Source organism: Emiliania huxleyi (genome assembly GCF_000372725.1).
Source record: "Emiliania huxleyi CCMP1516 chromosome Unknown EMIHUscaffold_20, whole genome shotgun sequence".
NCBI classification, from domain to species: Eukaryota; Haptophyta; order Isochrysidales; family Noelaerhabdaceae; genus Emiliania; species Emiliania huxleyi.
In genome coordinates, this window is record NW_005200600.1 from 627,954 (window position 1) to 644,156 (window position 16,203).

The 16,203-nt window shown below is 65.4% G+C and overlaps 6 protein-coding genes across 6 annotated transcripts in view; 3 read left to right on the forward strand and 3 right to left on the reverse strand.

Annotated features, from left to right (window-relative positions):
• The window catches only part of EMIHUDRAFT_449865 (hypothetical protein), a gene marked incomplete at its 5' end in the record, with an annotated part of 4,861 nt that extends 3,769 nt beyond the window's left edge, over positions 1-1,092 (forward strand). Inside the window, 2 exons of the mRNA XM_005781700.1 lie at positions 50-422; positions 634-1,092. Coding sequence (XP_005781757.1) covers positions 50-422; positions 634-945 — 685 coding nt within the window. The 3' untranslated portion in view covers positions 946-1,092. The remainder of the gene's footprint in view (positions 1-49; positions 423-633) is intronic.
• Positions 1,093-1,439: 347 nt separating this feature from the next.
• On the reverse strand, positions 1,440-4,627 carry EMIHUDRAFT_449866 (hypothetical protein; the record flags this gene model as incomplete). Its single annotated transcript, XM_005781701.1, has 7 exons — positions 1,440-1,734; positions 1,781-2,056; positions 2,220-2,441; positions 2,632-3,470; positions 3,542-3,584; positions 3,871-4,078; positions 4,191-4,627. 7 exons carry the CDS (start codon positions 4,625-4,627, stop codon positions 1,453-1,455), a joined length of 2,307 nt encoding a protein of 768 aa, XP_005781758.1. The 3' UTR covers positions 1,440-1,452.
• Positions 4,628-4,820: 193 nt separating this feature from the next.
• Positions 4,821-6,118, reverse strand: EMIHUDRAFT_203948 (hypothetical protein; the record flags this gene model as incomplete). The annotated part of the gene is made up of 2 exons (XM_005781702.1): positions 4,821-5,016; positions 5,103-6,118. 2 exons carry the CDS (start codon positions 6,116-6,118, stop codon positions 4,821-4,823), a joined length of 1,212 nt encoding a protein of 403 aa, XP_005781759.1.
• A 497-nt stretch (positions 6,119-6,615) lies between these two features.
• Positions 6,616-7,227, reverse strand: EMIHUDRAFT_64003 (hypothetical protein; the record flags this gene model as incomplete). Its single annotated transcript, XM_005781703.1, has 1 exon — positions 6,616-7,227. One exon carries the CDS (start codon positions 7,225-7,227, stop codon positions 6,616-6,618), a length of 612 nt encoding a protein of 203 aa, XP_005781760.1.
• Positions 7,228-9,258: 2,031 nt separating this feature from the next.
• EMIHUDRAFT_203951 (D-Arabinono-1,4-lactone oxidase) lies at positions 9,259-11,243 on the forward strand (the record flags this gene model as incomplete). Its single annotated transcript, XM_005781704.1, has 5 exons — positions 9,259-9,640; positions 9,732-9,835; positions 9,903-9,989; positions 10,069-10,819; positions 11,140-11,243. 5 exons carry the CDS (start codon positions 9,259-9,261, stop codon positions 11,241-11,243), a joined length of 1,428 nt encoding a protein of 475 aa, XP_005781761.1.
• A 227-nt stretch (positions 11,244-11,470) lies between these two features.
• On the forward strand, positions 11,471-13,778 carry EMIHUDRAFT_449867 (pyruvate dehydrogenase E1, beta subunit). Its single transcript, XM_005781705.1, has 7 exons — positions 11,471-11,651; positions 11,735-12,122; positions 12,250-12,317; positions 12,385-12,443; positions 12,515-12,594; positions 12,867-13,043; positions 13,229-13,778. The coding sequence occupies exons 1-7, from the start codon at positions 11,485-11,487 to the stop codon at positions 13,385-13,387; spliced, it is 1,098 nt and encodes a 365-aa protein (XP_005781762.1). The 5' UTR covers positions 11,471-11,484; the 3' UTR covers positions 13,388-13,778.
• Positions 13,779-16,203: the final 2,425 nt, after the last annotated feature.

Sequence of the window (16,203 nt, forward strand, 5' to 3'; positions counted from 1 at the left end):
CCGACTCGAAGCAGCAGGTTCTCTCCTCCATCCTCTCCGCCTGCCGCAGCCTCGTGCCCGACTTTGAGACGGACGACGCCTTCCACTCCTTCTCTGGCGCGCGTGCAAAGTCGAGCCGCGGCGACTGGATCATCGAGCGGTGCGCCACCGAGCCCGACCTGATCCACGCGGCCGGCATCGACTCGCCCGGCATTGCCGGCTCTCCCGCGATCGCGCTCGAGGTCGTCCGGCTGCTCGGCGAGGCCGGGCTCGACGCGCCCGCCGACCCAGCCTTCAACCCGAGCCGGGCGGCGGTGGTCGTGCCCAAGCGCGGGGACGAGGGCCTCGTCTACACTCCCGACGACAAGGAGAGCCTCAACGCGCTCGGCGTCTCGGCCGCCGAGAACGTCGTGTGCAAGTGCGAGAAGGTGACCGAGGCGGAGGTGGTCGACGCTTGCCGCCGCTCGCTCCCGATCGACTCGACGCAGGCGATCGGAGAGCGCCAGAGAGAGAGAGAGAGAGAGCCAGAGAGAGAGAGAGAGAGAGAGCCAGAGAGCCAGAGAGTCAGAGAGCGCCGGAGTGCCCACCCGCTGCTCCCGAGATCGCCCGAGATTGCCCGAGGTTACCCGAGGTTACCCGATCGACTCGATGCAGGCGATCCGCAAGCGGACGCGCGCGGGCATGGGCGGCTGCCAGGGCAAGCCGTGGAACTACGGCTGCGAGTGCCGCGTCGCGCAGATCATCGCGCGCGAGACGGAGGGCCTCCCGGTGGCCGAGGTTGGGCGGCGGCCGTGGTCGGCGACATCGCAGTTCCCGCGCCGCTGGCTGTCGGACGGCGACAAGGAGAACCTCAAGGCGTGGTCGCAGCCGCCGCCCGCGGAGGCGGACGAGACGGCGCGCAAGCTGGAGGAGGCGCTCCCCCTCGAGGTGTCGCCCGTCGAGGCGGCGGAGGCCGAGGCGGAGTAGGCGCCAAGCCGCAAGCAGCGCCCACGCAGCGCCCCCAGCTCCTCGTGGCGGGGGCCCGAGCTCGAGATATGATCCGATCTTCTCGCGCAGTACTCCATGCGGCGTCGGGCAGTGCCCCCGGCTGTCTGCGCGCCCTGGCCGAGCGGCATGTGTGCCTTGGCCCCGTCGCTCGTCGCGTTCCTCTATCTGGTCTCTCCCTGACCGTGTAACCCTCTGGCTTGCTCGTTGCTCCTCTTGGTCTTGCCGGCGTGTGCGCCTTGTGCGTGTGTAACGAAAAGCATCCAGCCCGAGCGGCGAGTACTGTACATATCAGATGATGTCTCTGATCCTGATGTCTCGCGGTCTCGCTCGCCCTTCGTTGAGCTTTTTGTCTCTAATCGACTAATTAAAATATTATGAACAGGGACCGCTCGAATCTCGATAGAATCGCGAGCTGTGCAACGCCTCCATGAAGGCTCCAAGTCCAACCTGAACCTCACTCGCCCCACGTCCTCTGTGTGAAACACATTACGTCTTGGTCGTTGCGTCAAAAAGCCCCGGTAAGCCGGGTGTGTGCGTGATGACTGATCGCTGAGATGCATCCGCACGCTTCGCTGACCCCGGGGGGGACTCAAATACCCACCACGCGACTGAGGCGGGCGCCATCTCTACGCGGACCGTCACGGAGAAGTCTCGCCGCAGCCGCACCGTTGTGGCCTCGCCCCCCATACGCGAGACGCTCGCCACGTCGTCGAGGCCCGAGTAGTAGAGCGGCACGCGCAGCGTCGTGTTGATGGCCGCTGCGCGGCTCTGGTGGAAGACCACGAGCATCGCCCTCGCGACACTTGGCTGCGACCGGCTCGACGTGCAAAAGCGCGTCGATGCCGTTGCCGTCGGCGCGCTTGAGGTGGACCATGTCGGCGTGCAGTATCGTGCGGTACTTGTTGTTGAAGGCGACGTACCGCTGCACGAGCGCCTCGCTCGCCGGCTCCTCGTCGTCGTAGAGGCGCGTGCCGCGGTAGCACGGGGAGACGCCCGTCGCGAAGTACATCGACAAGTAAAACTCCCATTCGCCGTGCAGGAAGCCGGCCGGCTCGACGCAGCACTGCGGCCAGCCGCCGTGGTACTTCACCTGGAGGGCCAGATTGCAGTCGGTGTGTGTGTGTGTGGGGGGGGGGGGGGAGGGGGGAAGGGGCGGATTACAGGCCGTCGGCTCGTCTCACACACGGGCGCACGGACCAGAGTACAGGGTCGCGTTGACGACTGCGTCGTAGCATGCATCTAGGGCTCGGCACGAGGGGCACAAACATCCACCCCTGGGAGGGCGCCTTGACCCAAGTGCCGTCGTAGATGTTCTGTCTCGCGAGCGTGATTTGCTCCCACAGCGGGAGGTTCCAGTTCGTCTCTACGTACCCCATCCCATCCTTGTTGATGCCTCGAAAGTAGTAAGGGTCGGGCGCGTGCACGTACATTCCCCTCTCCTTGCACCAGGCGTAAAACTCCATGTTTCGCTCGTACTTCGGAGGGTTTGGGGGGGGGGGGGGGGGCGTGAGGCCAGGGGGAAGCAGGAGCCTGTCTAGGTCTCTCCAGCGGCCGGCCTCTCGCACGCGGGTGCAGCGAGGGACGGTGGGAGACTCTCGCCGGCCGCCTGCGTCCACGCCGAGTCCTCCTCGCCTGAAACAGATAGGCGGCCCGTAAAAAAGAAACGAGGCGCCGGAGCGTCAACGCCGAGCTCCCCTCGCCGCGGTGGTGCGCGTGCTCCTTCGAGGCGCACGACTGGCCCTCATACGGCCCGTCCGTCTCGATTGCGTCGAGGCCGGTCGCCTCGATGAAGTCCTTGACTCTCCGAAAGTACCCGTCAGACCAGCCGCTTGCGAGACACGCGGCGCCTACGCACAGCAGGTCCGGCTTCTCCGACATGCGACGCTCTGCTTTCGGCCAGCCACTGGCCAGGCACGCGGCGCCGTTCCACGCGCCCGACGCGTTGACGCAGTCGCCGGCGTGGCCGACTCTGCGCGAGGAGGCCATGAGGTTGTAGCCGCCGAGCTCGATGCCGCGCGAGTGTGCGTACTCGACCGACGCGGCGACGGAGCGGACGTAGGCGGGGTCGGTCGACTCCATGTCGAGGCCGGAGCCGAAGCTGAGAATGATCATCTCGAAGCCGACGGCGGCGCACTGGTCGACCGCGCGCCGGATGCCGGCCTCGGTCGCGTCGGTGAGGTGCAGGAAGGTTGGGTTCTCCGTGACCTGGGGCGCGAGCGTGCGGTACATCCGGCGGAGGGCGAGGCCTTGCCGCTCCGCCTCGTCGGAGTCGTGCAGGAGCACGTATGTGCGGAAGGAGGCGAAGGAGCGGCCGTGGAAGCCGGCGGGGCCGAGCTGCGCTGCCGGGCCCCGCGGGTAGACGGAGCGGAGGAGCAGCGCGCCGTTGCCCTGCGTGCACGTCGTGCAGCTCTCGTCCGGTCCGAGGCGGGTGGTGCCGCGGGAGGGGTCCTTCGTGCCGCGCGTCATCTCGGACGCCATGTGCACGCGGCCGCTGGTGCTCGCGCCTGTGACGCGCCCAGCACGGTGGAGGAGACATGGGCGAGATCTGGCAGAGGTGGCCGAGACGTGGGCGCGCCTGTGATGTGCCCTCGCTCCGCGTGCGGCCAGTAGCCCGTCGCCTAAGTCAGGCCAGGCCCGGGAAACCTTCCACGCTGCGGGGCAAGGAGCCAGGCATTCAAAGTTGCAAGGCCCGTTGCGCGTGGGTGGTGTGTGCGTGCGTGCGTGCGTGCGTGCGTGCGTGCGTGCGTGCGTGTGTGAATGTGTGTGTGTGTGTGTGTGTGTGTGTGTGTGTGTGTGTGTGTGTGTGTGCGTGGCGTGGCGAACCGCGAGAGCGCTGCCCTACCTGCTGCCTCGGCGCGCGCGCGTCTGTCTGTCTGCCTTTCCGTTTGTCTGTGTATCTGTCACCTCATTTGTGAGACGGAGCACGTCAGTGGCAAGCGACTCGAGGACCACACTCCCTCCTCTGCCCGAGCAGGTCACGGCGACGTGCTTCTCGTAGAGCGGCAGGCCGCGGTACAGCGCGTACACGACCGTGACGACGACATCGCGGTGGGCGGCAGGCGCACCCTCCGGCGCGACAAAGTCGACGGAGAGGGTCAGCCCGCGAGGCGGCCTATTCATACAGCTTGCGCTGGAGAGTCGCTCTCCCCAGGGAAAGGGAAAGGGAAAGGGCGAGGCGTGGCCAGGAGAGAGACGCGTCAGAGTGCCGCACGCCGGGAGCCCACTTGTACCGCGCGGTCGGCGCACCCGTGCGGTGGGCGGAGTAGCGGAATGCACCGGCGGGAGAAGTGAGCTCGGGCAGCTCCGACATGTTCAAGAAGGCGAAGTCGCTCTGCCCAACCAGTCCGCCGATTGAGTAGTTGACTCCATCGAGACGCATCTCCGCCTCTGGAGAGGTTGCACGGAGAAAATTTGCGCCACCTGCATCGCAATTCGAGCCGAAGCCAGAGCGAGAGAGCGCGATCGTCCCAAAGCCACCTGCTGGCACGGCAAACGTTCGCGAGGCCAGGCCGTTTGTGAGGGTGAGTGTCGGCACGCCATGATGGCTGCCCTCGACAATGGCAGCATCCGGCAGCGACGATGGCGGGAGGAGGAGCCAATCCTGTGGTACGGCGTCGGACGCAACCTTGGCATGCGCTAAGATGAGCGCAACAGCCGACATGTGCGCCATGAAGGTCAATCGCGGTTGTGCCCCCTCCCTGTCTGGTTCCCTGGGTGGGCGGGGCCTCTACTCGCCAGGCCAACACCGTTGTGTTGCAGGATAAACCTCTACTTCTTTCCCGTCCGAGCCTGACTGTTCTTCACCTTCCTACATACGTGGGGCGAGGGGCTCGCCAAGTGCACGTTCCCAAAAATTAAGCCGTTGGCCTCATCGCTCTCTGCGCGGCCTTCCCCGCCCGGCGTGCAGCCCTGCGCCTCGCCCTCTCCCCCGGTGCCGCCGCGGCGAGGTCGGCGTCATCCCACGGGACATAGTCGACGAGGCAGCGGCGCCGAGACTGGCCGGCCGACACGTCGACGCCCGAAAAGGCCGCATACTGCTCGAGCGTGCGCCTATTGCAGTTCCGAGAGGCTCGGGAAGTTCGTAGCAGGGCTGCCTCACACCGCTCGAGAGCGCGCGCCGCGTGCCGAGCGCGTACTCTCCGAGCGACGCCCTCGCCGAGGGGCTCTGGCTGCTCCCGCGTCCGAGGAGGAGAGTGCTTAGCCGCGCCTGCGATGCCCTCCACTCGGCGTGGACGCTCCGCCAGCCGCCCTTGCCGCCCTTGTCGGTGCCGTAATAGGTGCCGATGATGGGGCGCGTGGGACTGTAAAAGTCGTACCCGCTCGTCCACAGTCGCGCGCCCCGGCTGTACTCCTCGCCGTCGAAGACGTGACGCAGGTGCGGGTCGGCGGGCACTCGCCGCTCGGCGTGGCAGCGGCTGAAGGAGAGCCCTGCCCCCCAGAGCGCCGTCATGAGCGGCCGGGTCAAGCCTGCGGCGGCTGATGCCTGCTCGTTCCTCACGATGCCGGGCGACACGACTCGCGCGCGGCAAAAGTGCGGCATCTCCCAATGCCCGTTAACGTTCTTCCCGAGTTGCATTGCATTCGGCGGGTAGGCTGTCAAAATGGCATATTCATTCGCCGCCGCGCCCCACTCAGCGAGCATCCTCATGTCCCAGTGGCGCCCAAACTCCGTGTGCGCGTCGATTTGGAGGCAAAAGTCGTCCTCGTCGCGGACCAGCTGCCGCTGCTGGGCACGGGCGTACACAGGCCCAGCGGCCTCACTCGCGTTCATGCGTAGGACACGCGCGCGGCCAAATAGCGCGCAATGCGATGGGTTGGCGAATCTACCCATGCCCAGGTCTTGCAACGGCACGCCCAATCGGCGACACGCCTCGGCAATGCAGTCGGTGTCGCCTGGCGCGTTTTGCTGCACCAAACCCAACCGCACCCGCTTTGGGTGGGCGGCAGCTCTGAAGGCACTCAGCACCGTCTCAGGGCAGCGCTCCTCCCGCAGGGCAGCGATCAGCACCGTGATAATCGTATTATTCTTCAGGTGCGCAAGGTCGTACGGCCGGTGTGGCTGTGGACCAGGCCGCGGGTATGCAATCTGGGCCCACTTTCCCTTGCCAACCATCACAATGTCCGGGCCTCGCCATCCAGCAGGCAGCGGCATCGGGCCGCGGGCCCCCAGGGTTGAGCGGCGTTTTCGCGTCCGGCGGGCAAACTTAGAATTTTACAACAAAACTCCCTCGCACGACACTGGGCACAGGACTGGGCACGGGACTGGCTCGCACTGGCACTAACACAAACTTAGAACAAAAGTTACAGCGCACCCACTGGGTGCGCTTCTTAGCTCCCCGGTCCTGGGCGTGCGGCTGATGACTGCACTCCAAGTGCTCCAAGGATACAAAACCAAGCGCTTGCGCTTCCGCGGTAGTGATCTGCTGAGTGATCTGATCACCCGAATGCCACGACCCACGTTCGGATCGCACGATCGCTCCTCATCGCAAACCCTGTCAGCAGTTCACCCTCGGGTATGTTCGTAAGAACCACATTCACTGAGAGAGACGGACAAAAAACCTTGTGTTCATGATGTGAGGCTCTCGTCAGACGTCACTCGATGACTCAATCCCCCTCACACAGCTCGCTCTCACCAACTCTCGCAACGTGTCAAGCCCTCAACACGGCCTCCGCTTCTCGCGCTGTTTGCGGTGGGAACGGCTTCGGCCGCGCGTCGGCCCGGACATACAACGGGTGCTGCGGCTGCTGCTGCAGGGTGACGTGCAGGCAGCAGATTCGCTCCGCTCCGGCTCCCTCGGACAAGATTTCCAGCACCTCTTGCACGCGCGCGCGCATCATGCGGGCTACAGCCTTGCTGCCTGGGAGGAGGCCGTTCCCCCAGCCGCATAGCACGCGGCCGGCACGGCGCGCCGCATCTGCGAGAGCGGCGTCATTGGCGAGCGCGCCCACTGGGTCTGCGGCCGCCTTGAGTGCGGCTGGCTGCGTGCTGCGATAGGCAAAGAGGTTGCACACGAAGATGCTGTCGTGGCCCCACGCCATGGCGAAGCGGATCACGCGCCGGATTGTGGGATCGTCCGAATCGCCGTCTGCTGTGGATGGGTTGAGGCCGACGAAGAGCAGCGGATTACTCTGCCGTGCGGCCGCGTCCGTTCCGCTGCTGCTCCACGTGCGCGTGAGGCCGTAGCGATAGACTCCATCGACCGAGAAGGCTGCAGACCGCCCGACAACCGAGTGCTCAATCACAGGATGCTCCCTCTCCATCGGCGGGGCCGGCATCAGGCCATCTGGCGGGCGTCGCCTCCGCTTACAGGGAGAGGCGAGGGGTGTGGCTGGGCCGGCGGCGGTAGTCCTGGAGGCTTTGCCGCGCGCCACCGACATGGCGTCGCGGTGGATCGAGGGAGAGATTGCGTGATTTCGACAGCAGGTCGCCGAGGCGCAACGAAGTTTCTGCCCATAGGGGTGGTTGAAGGGTTGAGGGTTGAGGCCCCCCCTCAACCATCTGGTTGACGGTTGAGACCCCCGTCAACCCTTTAGTTGGGGGTTGAGGCCTCCGGGGCCTATTCACAGGCTCGCGCGTGATCACAAGATAAACTGGAACAGCCCTGCCGCCAAAAAACCGCCTCGCCTGCGGCGCGCTCTTGCGCTCCTCATACCTCGAGCGCAATCCATAAGTAGGAGACGCTCACTGTCGCCATTCAGGCGCCTGATCTTTCAGCAAAGCGATGGCCTACCAGGTACGAGTTCAGATGCGCGCCCGGCAGAAGACGCTTGTGATGCCGCATGCAGTGGGATGCGCAGAGAGAACGGACGGCAAGAGAAGGCAAGGGCAGGAGGAGAAACGGCTGGTGAAGCTCAGCTCACGGCGTAAGTACTGCGTAGGCAACCGCGGTCACTCACCATGCACGGCAAGAGTCACGGTGAATGCTGCCGCATAAAGCAACAGAGTCGCGCTTGGCGCGATGGTCTTGTCGCGGTTCACGACTTGACGTTGCACACGGTCATAGACGCAGGATCTATTTGGCGAGTCTCAAGCAGCGAAAGTAGGCGCGAGAAATTAATGTCGATCCTGAGATCTCAATTTTGGCGCTAGTTTCGTTTTCTGGTACATCACGACGACTTGCTTGGGTCTCATGTAGCTCGACGGCTCTTCGGCGGCTCTTTCTGGTTGGATCAGACAGTGCTAATCAGTCAACAACGCAATGCCGAGAGCAGGGCGGCCTTAGAGCAGGGCGGCCTTCGAGCAGGGTCAACTAAGCTCCTGCTGCATTTTGCCACTCAACGTACAACTTGATGGCGGGCGGACGTGTCGAGCATGGAAGGCGGCCATTGCTCAAACCTGTTCGAGTTGGCCTCCGGGAACAAGGGTGCGTGGCCGGCGCGGTCTGTTTCACGTACAATGAGGGCAACGCCATCAAAATCGCGAACATGGGCCGACATGCCTCCGACATTTCTCAGGGCTCGGACGGAAGCTCTGCATACAGCCAGACCGCTCTGCGCGGTCGGACCGACTTTTTTCAGACTTTACTATTCTGGATACTGAGGGTATGTGCTGCTAGATCTCACTGAGCTGAGCTCGTATTTGCCTTTGGTAAGCAGTTTTGAGTTCGGTGATGTCTCCGGAGACGGAGGGCCGCGTCCGCGGACGGCCATGACGTCGGCCGGGACCGCCCCGTGGGGGCCTCGCGATGGCTGTCAGCGCTCCTCCGGGCTTTGCATCACACCTCCCATTCACACAAAAACACAACCACGGACCCAAGACGCACAAGCTCAGACAGTCGACCATTCACGCACGTAGCTGAAGCAAGAGAGAGAGAGAGAGAGCTCTTGTGAAGCAAGTGCTCGTAAAAACGGCGCGTCAAATGCAGCATCCAGGCGTCTAAAGAAGACGACATGAATGGTTCACAGAGAATGTTGTGTTCAGACCTTTGCGCGCGGGGGGTGTGAACAGCCATTCCGCGTGGTTGAGGGGTTGAAGGGGTCTGTCAACCACTTGGTTGAGGGTTGAGGCCTCTGTCAACCACGTGGTTGACAGTTGAGGCAATCGGCCTCAACCACCGCTATGAGTAGAGAAGTTTCGGGAAGTGCCCGCCGGTTCGCGTTTCGTTCGTTTTTTGTTGTCCCCTAGGGAGGTTGTCACGTGGTGGCGTGAAAAGGGAAGAAGATTTCAACTGTTTTGTCGTGCCCCCCCCCCCCCCCGCCCGAGGCCGCCGCCGCCTTCCCCCCACCTCTTCCCCTGTGTGCTGCCGCCCCGTGTCCTTGGCAGCGATCGAATTAGTTGAGTGAGCGCTCGCCATGGCCAGGGCGATCCCGCCCAAGGTTGTGCCGCCTTCGGCGCAGTTCATGGCGCGCCGACGCGCCGAAAATGCCGCCGAAACGGGCGGTGCAACAACGGGCGGTGGCGCAACCGCCGCAGCAACGCCTTGGGTCGGGCCAGTCGGCTGCGCTTCGTTCTCGTGCCTGACGAGCGCGAATGTCTGCTGCTACTGGCTCTCGTGCTGGCAGTACCACCTCCTCGAGGGGCGGCAGCGCTGCTGCGGCGCTTGCGAGACGTGGAGCAACTGGACGTGCGCCACGCTTCCGAAGCCAGCGAGCATCGCGAAGCCAGCCACGCTCGAGGCACTGAGCGAGGTGGTGAAGGGCGCGGCCGCTTCAGGGCAGAGCGTGCGCGTGGTTGGTGCGGGTCACTCCTTCAACCCGGGCAAACCTGCGCGCTTCGGTCTTCTCTTTCTCTACTCATTGCTTAGAGCTCATTAAACATCGCTTAGGCATCTGGACCGACGGCCTACTCGTCTCGCTGGACCGCGTTTCCGACACAGACGTGACGCCGGTCAAGGTCAACGGCGAGACACACTGTGCTCGCCATGGGTGGGTACCAGGTCACAGCAATCCCCTCACACCAGCCGCTGTGAATAGGCGAGACGCACGTCCACGTCCAGGGAGGGACTCGGATGCGCGACCTCACGCGCATGCTGTCGAGGCACGGCCTCGCCATCGCCGCGCTCCCGTCGCACAACGCGCAGTCGGTCGGAGGCATCCTGTCGACGGACGTGCACGGCGCGCTTAGACGCGGAATACAATCCCGCCGCATTCGACTGTATTCAGCTGTGTTCCCTATATCCTTCAGGCTCGGCACGCGATGTCGGGCTCGGTTTCGTCTCGGATAGCGTGATTGGCCTCGACATTGTCGATGGCGCCGGAATGGTACACCACTGCAGCGCAGCTGACCCAGACACGCAGCACGGTTTCCGTGCCGCCATCGGCGGCATCGGTGCCTCGGGGATCATCGCCGGCGCAACTTTCCGCGTCGTCCCGGCGTTCTGCTTGCACAAGTCCGAGACGACGGCCGGGCTCCCGCAGACCCTCGCGTCGATCGAAGACCTCGTGGCGAGCAACGAGCACACCGCGCTGCTCGTCTTCCCGTTTGCCGATCAGTGCTTGCTGCAGACTTGGAACCGCACAGAGGAGGCGCCACGCTGCTGCAACTGCTTCGAGGTCGGGCTTGAGCTCACCAAGGAGAGCCTTCAGAACTGCGCCATCTCGTGGCTGCTCAGCCCGCTCTCGTCTGGAGGCTGCCTCCCGGGGTGCGTCGGCCGGCTGCAGCCCAAGATTGGCGGCTGCTTCCCGGAGCAAGTGCTCGATTCGGCAGACGCGTTTACCCAGACGCTGTACCCGCTCCACCAGGAGCTCGAGTTTACGGTTCCACGCGCAAAGACGGCCGAGGTGACGCGCGACGCGATCGCGCTCTACGAGAGCTTGTACCGGAGTGGGGCCGCCCGGCCCTGGATGGCCATTGAGGTGCGCTTCACGCCGCCAGAGCACAGGCAGTCCTACCTGTCTGCCGGGGCCGACTTTGGTGGAGAGCACTCGGGCGAGGCGGTTGCCTGGTTCTGCACCGTCGTTGCGCAGACTTCCGGCGTCGCCGAGTACAACGACGCGCTCGAGGCGTGCGCGATGCAGCTCGGCGCGGCGGCGCGGCGGCGCGGGGAGAGGCAGCGTCTCTCCAGAGCAACGCGGTGTGAACAGGCGTACGCGATGCAGCGCGGCGACGCGCGCATCCACCTAGGCAAGTGGGTCAACCTCTACTCGCGGCCCACCCTCGCTGCCGCCGTCGGCGAGCGCCTCTCGCCTCTCCGGCGCAAGCCACACTCTTCACATTCGCGGCGTTGTGAACAGGAGAGGAGCCGTTTGACGATTTCCTCGCGGTGCGCGACGCAGCGGACGCGCGCGCCACATTCTCAAACGCGCTGACCGAGCGGCTGTTCGGGCTGGCAGCCTAGAAGCGCTAAGCCGCCACGATTCGTCTTTCCACTTCTGACCGAGCATGATGTATTTGCGAATTCTGCGTTACGTTTCGGGGCCACACCCACAAAGAACCCTGCACAAAGACCGCAGGGCGGGGATCTGTTCCTTTTTACCCATCTCCTAGTAGAGGTGTCCGTTTTATTTATTTCGGGGCTTCCCGAGGGAAAAAAATCACGTCCTTGCGTCCCAGCCGGCCTCGAGCGCGTTCCCATCTCCATGCTATCCAGTCTGCCACGCCGTGCCGCTCGGCAGCTCCGTGGCGTCGCGGCTCCGAGCCTGCGCGGAGCTGCGCGGCCGCTTTCGACCGCCCCGTCGGATGCGCCGGAGGAGGAGCCTGAGACCAAAAAGCTCACCATGGTCGCCGCAATCAACGACGCCCTCAGGTGCCACCGCCGCCATCCACGGCCCGTCCTCCGCGACCGCGCGCCAGCGCCCTCGAGTTTGCTCCGCCGCGCCGCATTCGCAGGATAGCGCTGAAGACCGACGAGTCGGCCGTCGTCTTTGGTGAGGACGTCGCCTTTGGCGGCGTCTTCCGCTGCACGATGGGCCTGCGCGACGAGTTTGGGGAGGAGAGGGTGCTCAACATGCCGATCAACGAGCAGGGGCTCGTGGGATTTGGGATCGGGCTGGCCGCGGTGGGTAGCACCGCCATCGCCGAGGTCCAGTTCGCCGACTACATCTTCCCGGCGATGGACCAGATTTGCAACGAGGCTGCTAAGTTCCGGTACCGCTCGGGCGCCGAGTTCGACTGCGGCGGGCTGACGATCCGTGCGCCGGCGCAAGCGGTGGGGCATGGCGGGCACTACCACTCGCAGTCGCCCGAGGCCTACTTTGCGCACACGCCCGGCCTCAAGGTCGTGTACCCCGACCCTGACCCTAACCACCTACCACCCGGACAACCCTGACGCCTGACCCCGACCCTAACCACCCTAACCCTCACCCCGACCCTATCCCTGACCCCGACCACGGCCGGCCCTCCAGGTCGTGTACCCGCGCGATGCGTACACCGCCAAGGGGTTGCTGCTCTCCTGCATCCGCGACCGCAACCCGTGCCTCTTCTTCTACAGAGACAGAGAGGGAGAGGGCGGAGAGGGGGAAAGGGGGAGCTGTGCGTAGGTGCCTCTTCTTCGAGCCGAAGATCCTGTACCGCTCCTCGGTCTGCGACGTGCCCACCGGCGCACACACGCCGCCGCTCGGCGAGTCGGGACGGGGCGGGCGGTGAGGAGTGGGGACTCCGCGACTGCAGGCGACTACATGCTGCCGCTCGGGGAGGCCGAGGTCCTCTCGCCCGGAGAGCACATCACTTGCGTCGCGTGGGGGGCACAGGCAGCCGAGTAGCCGAGCTGTAGCCGAGGTAGCCGGGCTGTAGCCGAGCTGCAACCGGGCCTGCAACCGGGGCTGCAACCGGGGCTGCAACCGGGGCTGCAACCGGGGCTGCAACCGGGGCTGCAACCGGGGCTGCAACCGCTGCAACCGGGCTGTGGCCGGGCTGTGGCCGAGATAGAGCGCCTCGCGTGCGCCGCGTGGGTGGTGCGCAGGAGCACAGCAAGGCATGCCCCGCCGTCCTCCGACGAGGGCCACGCCTGCTGTGCTGGCAGGTGCACACGATGGCGCGCGCGTGCGAGCGGGCGGCGGCAGAGGGCGTGTCGTGCGAGGTCATCGACCTGCAGACGATTGCGCCGTGGGACATGCACACGATCCGCGACTCTGTCCAGAAGACGGGCCGGTTGCTGGTGACGCACGAGGCGCCACTCACCGCCGGCTTTGGCGCCGAGGCTCGCCGCCGCTAGATCCCAGCCACCCCGCCGAGTGTTGTGCCGAGTCCCGCCGCAGCGAAGCCGCTCGGCTGTCGGATTGCGTCGCCCCGCCAGCAGCTGTGCTCGTGGGGCCGTGCCGAGGCTTCAGGCGCTGCGGGATTGCCCCACTCTGCGCCGCCGACCGCTCTGCCCTCCCGACGTAGGTTGCCGCCGCCATCCAGGACGCGTGCTTTGACCACCTCGAGGCACCGATCGCGCGCGTGTGCGGCGCCGACACGCCCTTCCCGCTCGCGTTTGAGAAGCTGTACCTTCCGGACGAGCTCAAGATTTACGACGCAATCATGCGGACGGTGCAGTACTAGCGGTAGCGCGGTACTCATGGCAGCAGCATTGTGGCACTGGCAGCAGCGATGTGTCCCCTCCCTCCAGCCGCGCTCGATTCACGCCGTCCAGCCTTCCCGCCCGAAGGGGGGGGGGGGGGGGGGAGTCGAGAGGCGCGCCAGCCTTTTCGCACCGCAGGGGGGGCGAGGGGACCGCCGCCCGCACTACTGCATGTCCGCCGCGCGCCGAGCAACGTCTAGCGCGTCCTGGCCTGCGACAGGCCGCGTGTGTTTTCTGCCGCCTGCGGAGTTGATGTCACGAAAGGTAGTTGCTAGTGGTCGATCCCGCGCCAGTCGTTCTCGTTGCCGGCGCCCAGCTGTGCGTGTATAAGCAGTGTCGCTACTCGTACCACTCTCGGAATCTGCGGCAAAAGCCAAAAGCAGACGCTCGAGTGTGTGGCACGAGCGCCGCGCCCCGCCGGGGCCACGCACTCCACAGCCTGACGCACAGCCGACACACAGCCCCGCCACACCGCCCTGGCACACGCCCGGGGACGCGGCGTGCGCGTGGCGCCGTGGGCCCGTGGCGCGTGGGCCGTCGTGTTTTGATCAAGTTTTTGATCTCTCTCGGTGAGTGGGGGGCCGAGCCGCCCAGCCGCCTCGGGGCGGCGGGCGGGCGGGCGTTTTGAAAAACAGAAAAAACACGCATTGCGAGAAAACAATCCATCGGTGTGACGTGTGGGGGGGGGGGGGGGGGCTGGGCGTAGAAAATACGCCCAAAGGGGTCCAGAAGGCGAGAGGGGGGGGCAAGTGGAGGCGGGAATGAACGGGGAACGGCACACGGAGCGGCCGCACTCTGCTCGCTACCCCCCCTGCACAACTAAGCTCGTCCCTGCTGCTAGGGGGGGGGGTCTGACCCCCCCAGCAGCAGAGCGCTCCTGCTGGGGGGGGGGTCCCGACCCCCCCAGCAGCAGAGCGCTCCTGCTGGGGGGGGGGGTCCCGACCCCCCAGCAGCAGAGCGCACTGGACCCAGCTCTCCCGCCTCCTCGCCGCCGCCCCCCCCTCTCCGCCCTCGGTTCGTGTTTAAGCGGTACTCGTACGCTCGAGGCGGTTGTGTTCGCCGCGCCTTCGAGCCCAATACACCTCGCGAGAAAGCGCTGCGCGGTACTCGGCAGTGTCTGTCGAGCAACACTCGGTGTCAGAGCGTCGCGCCTCCATCAGTAGTCTCATCATCGAGTGATTGCTGGCCTGTGGCGTATGACCTCGCGCGGATATCACCAACGACGAGCATGCGAAGATAGGGAACAATATCTTGTACAGCCCGCTGTGCTCCCCGCTGTGCCACGGCGTACGATGGGCTGCGAGAGCCGTATCTTCCCTCCTTGAAGCAGAGGAGCCGCGAGGCACGAGAGGCGTAGAAGAGGGGCTGGCGTGCCCCGCACCTCCCGGTTGGCAGTAGGAGGGCCCGCCGGTGAGACCACTGATTTTGATGCCGACTATAAATTCTCGCCACTGGAACGCATGCTACTTACAGCTGCTGTCTGTACAGAGATGCCAGCACCCCCCACAGGCAGAGCGCTCCTGCTGGGGGGGGGGTCCGGACCCCCCCAGCAGCAGAGCGCTGCTGCTTGGGGGGGGGTTCCCGACCCCCCCAGCAGCAGAGCGCTGCTGCTGGGGGGAGGGTCGGCCATGAGCTTAGTTGTGCAGGGGGGGTAGCGAGCAGAGTGCGGCCGCTCACATCCCCGCACGAGAGGTCAGCGGCGCGCAGTGCCTCTCTCGCAGGCTGGGTTTTGGGATTGGCTATTATAGCATTTTTTCGAGATTCGACCCCGCCTTTCGTCTTTCGTCTTTCGAGCTTGTTTGAGGCTTGTTTTTGTTTTCACATTTCAGCTCGAGCATTTCCCATTTGCATTTCAGACTAGCACTACCACTAGGCTCTAGCGTCTAGGGGGGCCCCGACCCCCTCAGCCGAGAGGCGGCGGGGGCGGGCGCCCACTCGCCACTGGCCACTCACCGAGAGATCAAAACGCGACGGCCGTGCACTAAAGCCGTGCCTGTACGGCCACTTTTCGACTCTACATGTATATGCGACATGCGCGGCGGGTGCTGCAGCGAGCTCACACTCACCGATCCCCAACAAAGTTCCCCAGACGCGCCAGACCCCACCCCTGGCAGTAGCTGGAGACAGTCCATCGTGCGCCACGCGCCATCTGTGTGCGGCCGCCTTCCTGCTCTCTCCGCAGGAGGCCGGCCGAAAAAGCGCGCGGGCGGCCTCCCTCGAGGCCGCCCGCTGCGCACACATACTCGCTCACTAGCTCACTCGCACCACATTGTCCGCATTAACAGCCGGCGCGGCATCCGCTGCGAGCGAGTAGTTTAGGGCCCTCTCTCGGCAGCGGAGGGAGGAGGGGCCGCCAAGGTCCCTCCCTCGTCCCAGCATCATCCCAGCATCCACCCGCCGTGCTCCGGTGCATATCCCCGCGCCGCCACGCCACACGCGCCTCCTCCAGCTGGCCTCCTCCAACGATCCCACGCGAGGCGCACGGCGACGTCACTCCAGCGACAGCGCGGTGCGCAGCGGCGGAGTCGGCGGCGGCCGAGCGCCGGCGAGGCCCAGATCTCTGTGCCGGCGCTGCCGCTGCAGCTCTCCGGTGCCGCCAAACCAGAGAGCCGCTGCAGCGCGGTTGGCGGGGGGGACCTGGGCGGACGGGGGGGGGGGGGGGGGGGGCCACCAATAAAAGGCGCGCAGGGGGGGCAAGGGGCCGCAAGGGGCGCGAAGGGGCGTTATCAGGAAACAAAGGGGGGGACAGTATGGAGAAAGCAAAAAAAGCCTGCCCAAGGGGGTTTGAAAACCCCAA

Bases quoted from the DNA above. Each gene is read 5' to 3' on its own strand.
- EMIHUDRAFT_449867 (XM_005781705.1), top strand. From the start codon at position 11,485: ATGCTATCCAGTCTGCCACGCCGTGCCGCTCGGCAGCTCCGTGGCGTC. The intron at 12,444-12,514 runs GCGCACACACGC...CCGCGACTGCAG, and splicing joins GGTCTGCGACGTGCCCACCG to GCGACTACATGCTGCCGCTC. The intron at 12,595-12,866 runs GCAGCCGAGTAG...CTGTGCTGGCAG, and splicing joins GCGTCGCGTGGGGGGCACAG to GTGCACACGATGGCGCGCGC.